This window comes from Marmota marmota, unplaced genomic scaffold, assembly GCF_001458135.2.
Source record: "Marmota marmota marmota unplaced genomic scaffold, marMar, whole genome shotgun sequence".
Lineage (NCBI taxonomy): Eukaryota > Metazoa > Chordata > Mammalia > Rodentia > Sciuridae > Marmota > Marmota marmota.
Genome location: NW_025999891.1, coordinates 1,563,568 through 1,575,831, shown reverse-complemented (window position 1 = coordinate 1,575,831; position 12,264 = coordinate 1,563,568). Strand labels below are relative to the sequence as shown.

At 42.4% G+C, this 12,264-nt stretch overlaps 1 protein-coding gene across 1 annotated transcript in view; it reads right to left on the bottom strand.

Moving 5' to 3' along the window:
* Positions 1-32: 32 nt before the first annotated feature.
* Positions 33-12,264, bottom strand: part of Prpf8 (pre-mRNA processing factor 8) — a 34,161-nt gene continuing 21,929 nt past the window's right edge. Inside the window, 20 exon segments of the mRNA XM_015501017.2 lie at positions 33-359; positions 518-720; positions 813-952; positions 1,108-1,248; positions 3,560-3,701; positions 3,794-4,033; positions 5,369-5,562; positions 5,791-5,964; positions 6,048-6,161; positions 7,109-7,237; positions 7,796-8,033; positions 8,305-8,496; positions 8,828-8,988; positions 9,372-9,518; positions 9,639-9,768; positions 10,157-10,326; positions 10,588-10,723; positions 10,944-11,098; positions 11,100-11,124; positions 11,242-11,489. Coding sequence (XP_015356503.1) covers positions 205-359; positions 518-720; positions 813-952; positions 1,108-1,248; positions 3,560-3,701; positions 3,794-4,033; positions 5,369-5,562; positions 5,791-5,964; positions 6,048-6,161; positions 7,109-7,237; positions 7,796-8,033; positions 8,305-8,496; positions 8,828-8,988; positions 9,372-9,518; positions 9,639-9,768; positions 10,157-10,326; positions 10,588-10,723; positions 10,944-11,098; positions 11,100-11,124; positions 11,242-11,489 — 3,234 coding nt within the window. The 3' untranslated portion in view covers positions 33-204.

Below are 12,264 nucleotides of genomic sequence, written 5' to 3'. Positions count from 1 at the left end.
GGGGGGGGGGGGGGGAAGCAACCAACCCTGAATTTCTATTTATACAAAATTTATTATATGTTGTTCAGGAATACAAGCCATTAATGACACAAACACAAAAACGAAGGAAAAAAGGGCCAAGCTGCTGAATGTCACCAGCTTGTATGTGGGCATAAGAGGCTTCAGCATTTGAAAAGTCCAAAACAGGAGGAGGTGAGGAAACAACTAGGCATATAGGTCCTCGCGGTCTGCAGAGTAGACCTCTCCCTCTTGCAGGAGGGCAAAGTTGAGGAAGTGGGAGGGTCTGTGCACCTCATGGTAGAACTCTTTAGGGTTTGCCAACTGTAGCTCATACTTCATGTTGGGATCATGTCGGACACCTTAGGTGAGAGGGAAACATTAAATGTTAAAAGGGTCTCCTTTCCGCAACCAGCCTGGGCCACTGGGCCATTTCTGCCCAAGTGCTAAGGGTAATGACGTCACTTATCCCCAACCCTGTCCCCACTTCCCATGCTGCCCTCACACACAGCCTACTCACCCATAAAGTTGTAGTTCCATGAGGACTGAGCAGGAACCATAAAGAAGCCAAGGAATCGGTCTGACAGCAACATCTGGACCCTCTCATAGTGTGAGGGTAGATAACCCTTGGGGTTGTTGCCTTTGTCTGTATTCTGGCGGCCCCATTCATAGCCACTGGGTGTCAGCTTGTAGGCTGTCAATGTGCAGGAACCTGGTGTGAAGCTAGAGAGGACAAGGACACGTGACAGTTCAGCTCCTGACCCGCAATGCCTACTTGCCCCACAATACTTCTTCCTAAGAGGGTCCAAGCCCACCTGCAGGTGATGATAATGGTCTTCTCGCCATCCCAAGATGGGTTGTCAGCCATGATTTTGGCATGGGTCGTGACATCCTGGGGTGACAGCTGGGGGGACTCATTGGGCTGAGTGTGGATCCAACCTAACGGCTCCATCTCCTATGGGCAAATACCAGTAAAGAACTGTTCAGAATCCCATGTGCAAACAGAACTCTCACCCATTTGACTAACATGCCTGCCTGTCTCCTCCCTGAGGGCAAAAAGGCACATATTCTCAAGCTCCTACACTTCCAAGCTTCATTACCACCACTTACTTTGAGGTACTCATGCTGGGGCAGCTGACCAGGCAGGTGCACAGTCTGGTGAGTACCCCACTGTGGAACCATCACGATGCAGCGGATTTCCTTCACTTGGGGGTTATCCGGTGGGCTCACCCCATACAGGTACCCTGCAATCTGGAGATAAGGGGGTTAGGAGTCTTAGTTCCAACCCACAGTTGGGGTGTCAGCTTGTTTCCCTCCCTATCTCCAAGAACAAGAATGAAGTTTCTCAAAAATGTAGCCAAAACCCCCTGCATCAGAATCACCTGGAGTTCTTGTTCAAAATATCAGACTTTCTTCATCACAATATGCGATATAATCTAGGAATCTGCACTGCTCTCAAGTTCCCCAGCTGATAATTACTTAGTATCAATAAACAAACAATCACACAGCTAATGAATTTTCTTTCTTTCTTTGGCACTGGGGATTGAACTGAGGCAATGCTTCACTGAGCTTCATAACCTTTTGGTAGTGGGCACTGAATCCAGGGGTACTTTATTGGAACCACAACTCCATCCCTTTTTATTTTTTATTTTTTGAGATAAGGTCTAATTAAATTGCGAAGATTGGTCACAAACTTGTCGTGGCTGATCTCAAATTTGTAATCCTCCTGCTTCAGCCTCCCAAGTAGCTGGTATTATAGGTATATGTCCCCATATCCAGCCAGCTCAATTAATTTTCACAAGCGGAATACCACATCTGGAAAACCAGCACTAGCCAGAATTTTATTTTATATTTATTTTTTAGTTATAGGTGGATACAATATCTTTATTTTATTTTTATGTGGTGCTGAGGATCAAACCCAGTGCCTCACACATGGTAGGTGAGCACTCTACCTCTGAGCCACATCCCCAGCCTGACAGAATTTTAAATTTTACATTGCTATCAACAAAGTTAGGGAAACTGTTTCCTATAAAATCACTCATATAGAATACTAGTTATCTTTTCAAATTTGCCAATCTGCCAGGCATAGTGATGCACGCCTATAATCCCAGCAATGTGGAGAGGCAGAGGTAGGAGGATCACAAATTCAAAGCTAGCCTCAGCAACCCTGTCTCAAAATTTAAAAGGACTAGGGATGTGGTTCAGTGGTTAAGTGCCCCTGGGTTCAATCCCCGGTACCAAAACAAGCAAACAAACAAAAAAGTAGACCTGATGGCCACAACATGGTGTTTTATAACATATGAATATGAATTACTAGTGAACTTATTTGGAGTCCCTTTCTGAACCACAGTTTTATTTTTATTTTTTTCAGTGCTAAGGAGTGAACCCTGAGTCCCATGCTTACTGATAAGCACATACTCTATTACTGAGCTACACCCTAATGCCCTTCTTATTCTTTGCTCATTCTTCTTCAGTTACTTTTAAAAAATTAACTTCTGAAAATTTCCTCTTTTACATACTAATCCATTATCTCTTAGACTAATGAAATACTTTTTCATTTTTGTCTTTTGTAGTACTCTGTATCACAAGTTATTAATTTTGACTATAGTTTTGTTTTATGTCTTTTTAAAAGGAAGTTATCCCAACACTAAGGTCATCAATATTTTAGTGATTTATTTAAAAAACTGCATTAGCTCTGCAGTTCAGTATTTAACATTCAGATTTTGAATCAACTTTATTTTACTTTTTAAAAAAATATTTTTAGTGGTAGATGGATACAATACCTTTATTTTATTTATTTTTAGGTGATGCTGAGGATATAACCCAGTACCTCATTCATGCTTGGCAAGTGCTCTACCACTGAGCTACAGTCCCATCCCCTATCTAGTTTTATTTCTGCAAGTAGTATGAGGCAGAGATCCTGCCTTTCCCCACCTGTCTCAATATCATAGGTATGCTTAACCTCCCAGATTTGATACAGCATGTTTATTTAAAATAACACATGATGGGCTGGGGATGTGGCTCAAGTGGTAGCGCACTCGCCTGGCATGTGTGCGGCCCGGGTTTGATCCTCAGCACCACATACAAACAAAGATGTTGTGTCCGCCGAAAACTAAAAAATAAATATTAAAAAAAAATTCTCTCTCTCTTAAAAAAAATAAAATAACACATGAATCTATTTCTGACCATATGCTTTTTCTTTCCCAATAACTTCCCAAGCCAATAATATAGTCTCTTGGGCTGGGGTTGTGGCTCAGTGGTAGAGTGCTCACCTAGCACACGTGACACACTGGGCTCCATCCTCAGCACCACATAAAAATGAAATAGATATTGTGTATCCACCTACAACTAAAAAATAAATATTTCTTAAAAAGTCTCTTAATTGCTAAAGCTTTATAAAATATTTTGATATCTCATAAGGGCCCACATCCTCTTTGGGCTATCCTTTTACAGTTATTCATCCATGAATATTGAAATCAGCATTCCAAACTCCAGGAAATATCAGGTGAGTTTTAGGCATGTAATATGAAGGGGCATCTGTGGTCTAGTTGAGCACACTTACTTGGGCACGAAGGTCAGATATGCAGATAAACTTCTTAAGCACATTCTTGGGAAGGATATAAGTGTAACCAGTCTCTTTAATGTCATCAGAAGAAACATAAATGTGATTGGTCCGTAGGTGCAGATTGGCAGCAGAGATGGCCCTAAAAACAGGACGTCAGCACTTGTCAGCCTAAGCATCATCTCCAATAGCACCAACAGCCTCTCCATCCCTACCCTTTTGCCCTTCACATACCTGACCCTCCATTCAGTTTTTGAGGAGAAAGTCTGAGTTTCATAGTTGCTGGTTGTGGAGGTGATAATCTCATCACCATGCTTGTTGACAGTGCGAGTCTGTGTTGCAGTCAGCTGTGACTGTTCCTTGGTCTGCTTCTCGATCTCGGCTATCTGCTGTCGCTGCTGTGATGGTGCTGAGATCTCCATACCCAAGATAATGTCTCGAATTTCTGACTGTGTCAGTGATGCCACATTCACACTGTGGGCATAATGTGAGTTACACAAGGATCCTTACCCCTTAGTTACTTTTGTCTCAACAGAAAGAGTATAACTTGGTAGAAAGGGCAGGTCATACTCTCACTCAGTTCTCCAGTGACACTTTTTTTAAAAGCCTGAAGTGGGGGCTGGGGCTGTAGCTCAGTGTCAGAGCGCTTGCCTAGCATGTGCTAGGCACTGGGTTTGATCCTTAGCACCATATACAAATAAAGTAAAGACATTCTGTCCATCTACAACTACAAAAAAATTAAAAAGCCTGAAGTAAAGATTGCTGATACTTTGAAGATTCATCACATTCCAAGCAGGACAGTACTCTGCACATGTACCTTTTAGCTATTTGGTGTCCATAATTCCCACTTTTCCTCCACAAAAAGTGCCCTAGCGGGGCTGGGGTTGTGGCTCAGTGGTAGAGCACTTGACTAGCATGTGTGAAGCACTGGGTTTGATCCTCAGCACCACATATAAATAAATAAAGGTCCACTGACAACTAAAATATATATATATATTAAAAAAAAAAAAAGCGCCCTGGCACAGGACACTTTTCAAAAATGGAAACCCCAGAAACTGTAGAACATTGCCTCCTACTCAAAGGTAGTAGTATTAATCACTCTAGTGGGTAACTGGAAATCAAATGGGTATTTTTGGTTGCCACAACTGCTCAAGAGGGGATGGGAGGCAGAGTGTGTGTACCAATAGCTGTGATACTTGGGGTCTTACACACATAAACTTTTGGTAACATAAGGACAGTAGAGAAATGCCCTGCTAAAAATGGAAATAGGGGGACTGGGGTTGTGGTTCAGTGGTACAGCACTTGCCTAGCATGTGTGAGGCACTGGGTTCGATTCTCAGCACCACATAAAAATAAATAAAGGTCCAACAACAACTAATAAAATATTTTAAAAAAGGAAAGAAATACTAGAGAAAATTAAAAAAAAAAAAAAAAAAAGGCAATGGGGCCTCCTCTAAGAATGGTCAAGAGTCAGAATGAAGTCCTGAAATCTCAGATACTGCTTTTCTTCTACCTAGGATCATTCCACCTCTGAACTACTGAACTACATCCCAGCCTCCTCCCAACCCCCCATCTTGAGACAGGGTCTCACTAAATTGCCTAGGCTGGCCTTGAATTTGCCACCATGAGCTTCCTGAATAGCTCTGTTTACAGGTGTGCACCACCACATTTGGCTGCTTACCTCTCTTCTATGGGCATTACTAAGATTATTTCCAGAAAACCTTCTGAACTTAATGTTTCAAAACTCTAGAACCCATATGCTAAGCTACCTAACTTTTTGGATCTCCCATCTATCTCCCCAGTGCTCACTTGTTTTTCTTGCCATAGTCGGCCAAGATCAGATCCTTGAGCTGCACCTCCACTTTGATCCACTCTTCGTCAGTCAGGGTGGGCCAGATGTGGTGGGGTTCTGTAATAGTAGTCTTGTCTGGCTTCAGGATAACTTTTGCTCGGTCGTTGTTCACATGCAGAGCACGCAGAATTAGGATGAGACGGGAGAAAGCCTGGGAAGAGATTTGGAAGAGTAAGGGGAAGTCATTGCTTGAGGCTCTTCTCCTTTCCTCTCTACAATCCTTATAGGAAACCCAATCTTCTAAACTTTAAGATCCTAACTCTTCATAAATTAGTAGTGTTCCTGCCCCATCTATAGTTCAAAAATTTGAAAATGACCCTATAAAGTGGGCTGTGGAGATAACTAAGGAACAGAATCATCTCCTAAGGTGGTTTCATACCGTGTAAGATGAGATTGTCTTAAGCCAGTCATCATAGAGGTTGAAGAGAACCATCTGGGGCTCAGTGGCTTTAAGGATGAGATCCCCAAACTTTTCCACTTTTAGACAAGCCTGGAAGGGGAGTTGAAGCTCCGATCCTTTGATCACAATATTAGGGAAATCCAGCAAGTGTACCTAAGACAGGATCAAGTTCAAGATCAGAAACAGAGCCTGAAGGTCTCAAACCTCCTTCCTTCTACCCTGTCCACCCTCTTAACCTCCAAAGGATCCAGCATGCCCTTCCTGGTGACAATGATTTGCTTGGGCTGCTCCTCCACAGGCAGAGATCTGATCAGGGCAGCTACTTCTTCAGCTGTCTTCCATTTGGCCAACTAAAAAGGAGAAGAAAATAGAAATTGAGTCTACCTGGACTATCTGTAACAGAAGATCCTACTCGTGAAATAAACTGTTTCTAATGAACACTGGTGTGTAATATTAGGTACTTAGAAGGTAGAAAAGGTAACAAATGGCTTTGTCCAAAGGGGTTTTTCAACCTTATGAGATAATACCACAAACCCATAAGAAATGGCATGCTCAATTATGTACTCCAGGAACAATAGAAATTAAGGTTACTAGTGTCATAAACAGTTACACAAAGAAATGGGTCTTTTTAAAAAAATTTAACTTAATTTTATTTATTTATTTTTATGTGGTGCTAAGGATTGAACCCAGGGCCTTGCTCTTGAGAGGTGAGCACTCTACTGCTCAGCCATAACCCCAGCCCCAAGAAATGGGTCTTAATGGATAAGATGATGATGAACAGAGGACAGTTCATTCTAGAAAGATAAAAGGGGAAGTCAGTTGCTTGAGGCTCTTCTCCTTTCCTCTCTACAATCCTTATAGGAAACCCAATCCTATAAAGCCACAGAAGTGGAGATAAACATCAGGGTTTTTGGTTAATATGATCATGGACCAACAGAAAAAGAAAAAAAAAAAATGTATATATATAAAGGAAAAGAAACTATGGTTGGACAGGTATAACCCCGAGAGATATCAAATGTCTGAGAAGCCAGAGAATATTTGTTCTCTAAAGATAATTTTTTTGGTAGCTTTGTTTAAAGATGAGAGATTCAGGAAGCAGAAAGATCAGCTAAAAAGTAATGAAGGTCCTTAAACTCCCCTGGACCTCTTGCAGAATACTTCAAGTAAAGTAATTTAGGGAATATGTTTAAATGATATGCTTGATCTTTCAATAGTTATTATTTTCTCCCCATCACTGCCTCCCAACCAATAAGGGCCAGCAAGGTTCTATGGACTCTTTATCCCTGATCCTGCTTACCTGCCCCAAACGCTTCTGTCCAGCCCACACAGATGTGTGAATTATCTTGAGAAACAGCTGCCCTGTCCGTGGGTTGAAGATGAAGATGGCCCCATTGATGGGTTTGGTTGTCAAGTTCCCTTCAAAGGTCTAAATGATGATTATATTATTAGTACGACCTAGAAACAACCATCCTGTCACTGCACACTGCTCTCAGGCCTTTCTGCAGGTTGTTTTTTTTTTGGTAATACTGAAGATCGAAATCAGGGGCACTTTGCCACTGAGCTACATCCCCAGTCCTTTTTTACTTTTTGAGCCAGGGTCTCACTAAGTTGCTAAAGCTGGCCTTGAGCTTATGATCCTCCTCCTCCTGCCTCAGCTTCTTTTATCACTGGGATTACATGCATCCACCACCATGCCTGGACAGCCCTATTTTATTTTATGTAGGTGCAGATGGACAGCATGCCTTTATTTTATTTGTTTATATTTTTTTAATGTGGTACTGAAGATCAAACCCAGTGCCTCACATGTTCTAGGCATGCACTCTGCCACTGAGCTATAGCCTCACCCAGCCCTATTTATTTTTTAAGACAAGATCTCATTAAATTGCTGAGATTGGCCTGCGACTTGCAATTCTCCTATTTCTGCCTCCCAAGTTGCTAGAATTATAGGCACACCTGGCTTCCCATGGTAATGCCCAACACTCACCTTGTGGATAGTTACTCTGTAGACATTAGTATCATCCACAAACCAGATAATCTGGTTAGAGAAGAGTTCACCATAGTTCTGAGATGACAAATACGGCTCAGTGGGCTCAGATGAATAGAGCTGTAGCCCCTTGCGGATTCGTTCACGTAACACATACAAGGCAGGGTTTGCCTTCATGATCTTGGCCATGGCCTGCTGTATGAGAGGCTTGCTGCCTGGGAACCAGTTTCCATAAGCACTGTGAGAATGGAGAGGACAAGTAGAGTTAATCCCAGGCTGATATCCAAATATCAAGGTAAAGTACAACTCTACAAAGGAGAAGGACGGTTGACCAGGCTGATAATAATAATCTGCTAATGTACACATTACAGAGAAGAGTCAGTGACCCAGAAGAGCAGAGGAAAAGGCTAATACTCACCTCACCTGGACAAACAAACAAACAAAAAAAAACACATCTATATTAAACTATGGGACTAATGGAAAATACATGCATCTGAACCCTAACTCACCTGTGCAGATTATACGCCAAGTCAATTGCAATGAGCACACCTGTAGGCGAAGGGTAAATACTCATGTTGTCTGTGGTATAGTCCAGGAACTTGGCCCGGGCATAGCGCTCAATGTCATGGGAATCATAGTCCCCCCAGCGCAACTGGATGTCTATCCAATACTTCTGAGTGGTGGTGCTGTCCATCACATCTCTAAGGGTAGAAAAAGAGGTCAGGTTTCCAGGTATAACTAATATTCCCCAAACCATAAGAAATTAAAATCACTACAACTCACCTGAATTCCAAAACCATCCCCTCTGACTATTCCAAATCAACAATCAACAGATTCTCCTGTTTCTGCCTCCTCCCAAGTTGCAACCGATTGATTGCTGATCTGGAATAGCCAGAGATTCAACAGATCTGACTGATGGGCTCCAAAGGTAGCACTGACTCCAAGTTTGAAAGACATACACAGACTAGTCTCCCAAAAGAACAGTAACACTAAGGTTACTGGATGTCTACAGCTGGTTCATAAAATACTTACTTGGAATCTGCTAGCAATGAGGGTCGAGAGACATTCCACTTATAGGAGGCAAAGAGCAATATATCTGCACAGGAAGAGTTCATCTTATAGGACTTTCGGGGATGGATTGTCTCCTTTTGTACGGTCTCTATTTCTAGTGCATCCAGTTCCTGGTCAAACACCTGAAAATGAAGGTGGTAGGTTTTAACTTATTATAGAAATCCATTTAAAATAAAAGTTTGTAAAATTTACATTAATTGGCACTTCCAGGGTGGATTTCCCATATGCAAAAGAGCAAGCTGGCTGGGCGCTGTGCCGCACACCTGTAATCCCAGTGACTGGGGAGGCTGAGGTATGATGATCACAAGTTTAAAGCCAGCCTCGGCAATTTAGCAAGGCCCTAAGTAACTCAGTGAGACCCTATGTCTAAATAAAATAAAATATCACAAAAGGGCTGGGGATGTGGCTCAGTGATTAAGCACCCCTGGGTTCAATCCCTGGTACAAAAAAAAAAGAGCAAGCTGACCTCTTTTTTGTGGTATCCTAACCCCTCAAGCTGGCCCACCTGACACAAATCCATGACGATGCTCTCATGGATCTTCTGCCACAAGTGGGCTCGAAAGATTTGGATGAGAGAGATCTTCAATGTGGGGATCTTGCCATGCATGAAGATACCTGTCAGGTCTAGCTGCACCTGAAAGCCCACATATACCTGCCAGGATAAAGAAAACATGACAATAGAGGTCAAGGGACTCTGGTTCTCAGGACATATTAAGGCAGTGGAAACACTTGTTTTTAGTTTCCATCTCTCAGGTCTAACAGCCATACTTACATTGGCCCGATTGATGGTTGGGGACCACCAGAGGGTGAATCTTCGATTGGGAATCTGGTTCAATCCTGATCGCTGAGCATTAGTTAGCTTCTTCCACTTCATAGATTCCTCAAAGCCACTAGCCTTCTCCCTGGGGAGCAGAAGAGCCAAGTGAGTTGATGTCTTGCCATCTCCTAGCACACTGCTGACCTCCTAAAGGTGACTAAGGAACATTACAGTAGATGACAAAACACAGAAGGGATGACCTGTGTCATCCTGTTAGAGGAGAGAAAGCCAGCCACACTGATACACACCTATAATCTCAGTATTCAGGAGACTGAGGTAGAAAGACCCCAAGTCCAAGACCAGCTTGGGTAACTTAGCAATACCCTGTCCCAAAATAAATTTTAAAAAAAGGGCTGGGGATGTAGCTCAGTGGTAGAGAGCTTGCCTAGCATGCACGAGTGAGGCCCTGGTTCAACCCCACAGTAGTATACACCCCCGCCCCACCCCCGCCAAAAAAAAGAAAGAATCCATACCAGAAAAGACCCTCCCAGGTAGGGAAATAAGTGCCCTTAAACAGTGTGTGTTCCAGAATGCCTTCTACACCACCCAGGGCTTGAATCATATCTGTACGGTAGTTGTTTAGGTTCCAGAGCTTCCCATCATGTCGCTGGTGTGTCCACCAAAAAGGGTTTTGCTTCAAAACCTAGATGGAAGAACAGATACGTTCAAACTTGTGAGTGCCTAATTCCCTAGGGATGTAGAGAAAAAGGCACCCTCATATGCTGCTAGTGGGAATATAAAATGGTACACTACTCCACAGAAATGACAAGTATTAGCAAGGATGTAGAGAAAAAGGCACCCTCATATACTGCTAGTGGGAATATAAAATGGATCATTTTGGAAAACTGTTTTGGGCTCCCCAGATCCAGGTGGTAGGTTTTAACCTATTACTCGCTCCACATACCTGGTACTGCTTAAAGTCAGTTCGGACACGCCAGCCCTTATCATAAGCTAATGTGTGCCGATCCTTCTGGAAGAGAGTGTTGATTCGAGGAATGCCACGATCCCAAGAATCCTCTAGATCTTCTAATGTCAGCCGTCTGCCCAAGAAAGTAAAATTAAAAGTCAAAATGTCTTCTCAAGTGAAGAACTAATAATCATTTCCTCCTGACCAAGGATAAGTAGAGTCAGGAGTAGAACCTGCCCTCTTACTCCATAAAAATATACCATGCTCTGCCTATGACCTCCACACAAGACTCAAAGTTTAACCCCTTCTCTGGCCCCTCACCCCAGTATTGGTATACCCTCCTGGATGCCCACCTGTTCTGAGCAATGGCCTCTTGTCTCTTGAGTGCATATTCAGCCCAGACCCGCTGAGAATCGATGAACTCACTCTCCCATGGCTGTATGTAGCGGTATAAGTTGGGAATCAGTTGGTCTTCTTCATGACTCATTCCTGAACGAAAGTGTGTAATAACCTACATCTGTCTGCTTGGACCACCTGTTTTAGGCAACCATGATTAGAGATAAAAGTAAAGCCCAAAAGTAAAGAAACACCCTTTTCCCTCAGGGCATATGCAATAGAGTCTAGCGCTAAAGATTTTCAACCAAGCCCTACCTGAGGTCAGACTGGGGAATGAGCACATGGCCCATTGACAGCATGCCCAGTCCTCCCAACTCCTTAGGGGTGTAGAACACAACAGGAGGGAACCGACTTGGCATCTTGGAGTTGAGTCCAATCTTAATACGTGTCTGGATCTTGTTCTCACACTTCACCAGCAAGTCTAGGAGTTCCTGGGTGTTCACCACAGCCTCCCGAAAGTATGTCATAAGGCCAATGAGAGCTGTATTCCACTTATTCACAATCTAAAGTTAGAGGGAAACAGTAAATTCCAGATGAACAATGATGATGGGGTGATGGTGAATATGGCTTAGATCCAGTTAGTTACATCTCTAGTACTTAAGAAAACAGTTCAACATCATTAGTCATTAGGAAATAGACATCAAAACCATAATGACACTCCACCTCTTCTAGGATGAATATAATCAAAACAAAAATGACAAGTATTAGCAAGGATGTAGAGAAAAAGGCACCCTCATATACTGCTAGTGGGAATATAAAATGGTACATTTTGGAACCTGGCATTTATCAAAAGGTTGATTAAGCAACTTCAGTCCTGGGTATATACTCAAGAGAAATGAAAACATCCACACAAAAACCTGTATAAGTATTAGCAGCATTACTAATAATAGCCAAATAGTGGGAAAATTTTCAAATGTACATCAATTTACAAGTTGATAAACAAAACATGGAATATCCATATAATGGAATGCTACTACTTCATAAAAAAGATTGAAATACTGATATAGGCTATAATATGGACACATTATCTAAGTGAAAAAAAGACAAAAAAGGCTATTATTCTGAATACGCAAAGTAGTTGGAAGAGGTAGGGGAAAGAGGAGCTGGGGGTAGAGCTCAGGGGTAGAGTTCTTGCCCAGCATGTAAGAGGCCTCAGCTGAGATCCCCAGCAATGCAACAAAAACCACAACAAAACAAAACAGAAAAAAAAAAAAAAAAAACCTCAAAAACTAAAAAGGAAAGAAAATTGTCAGGGACTACAGAGTGTGTGTGTGTGTG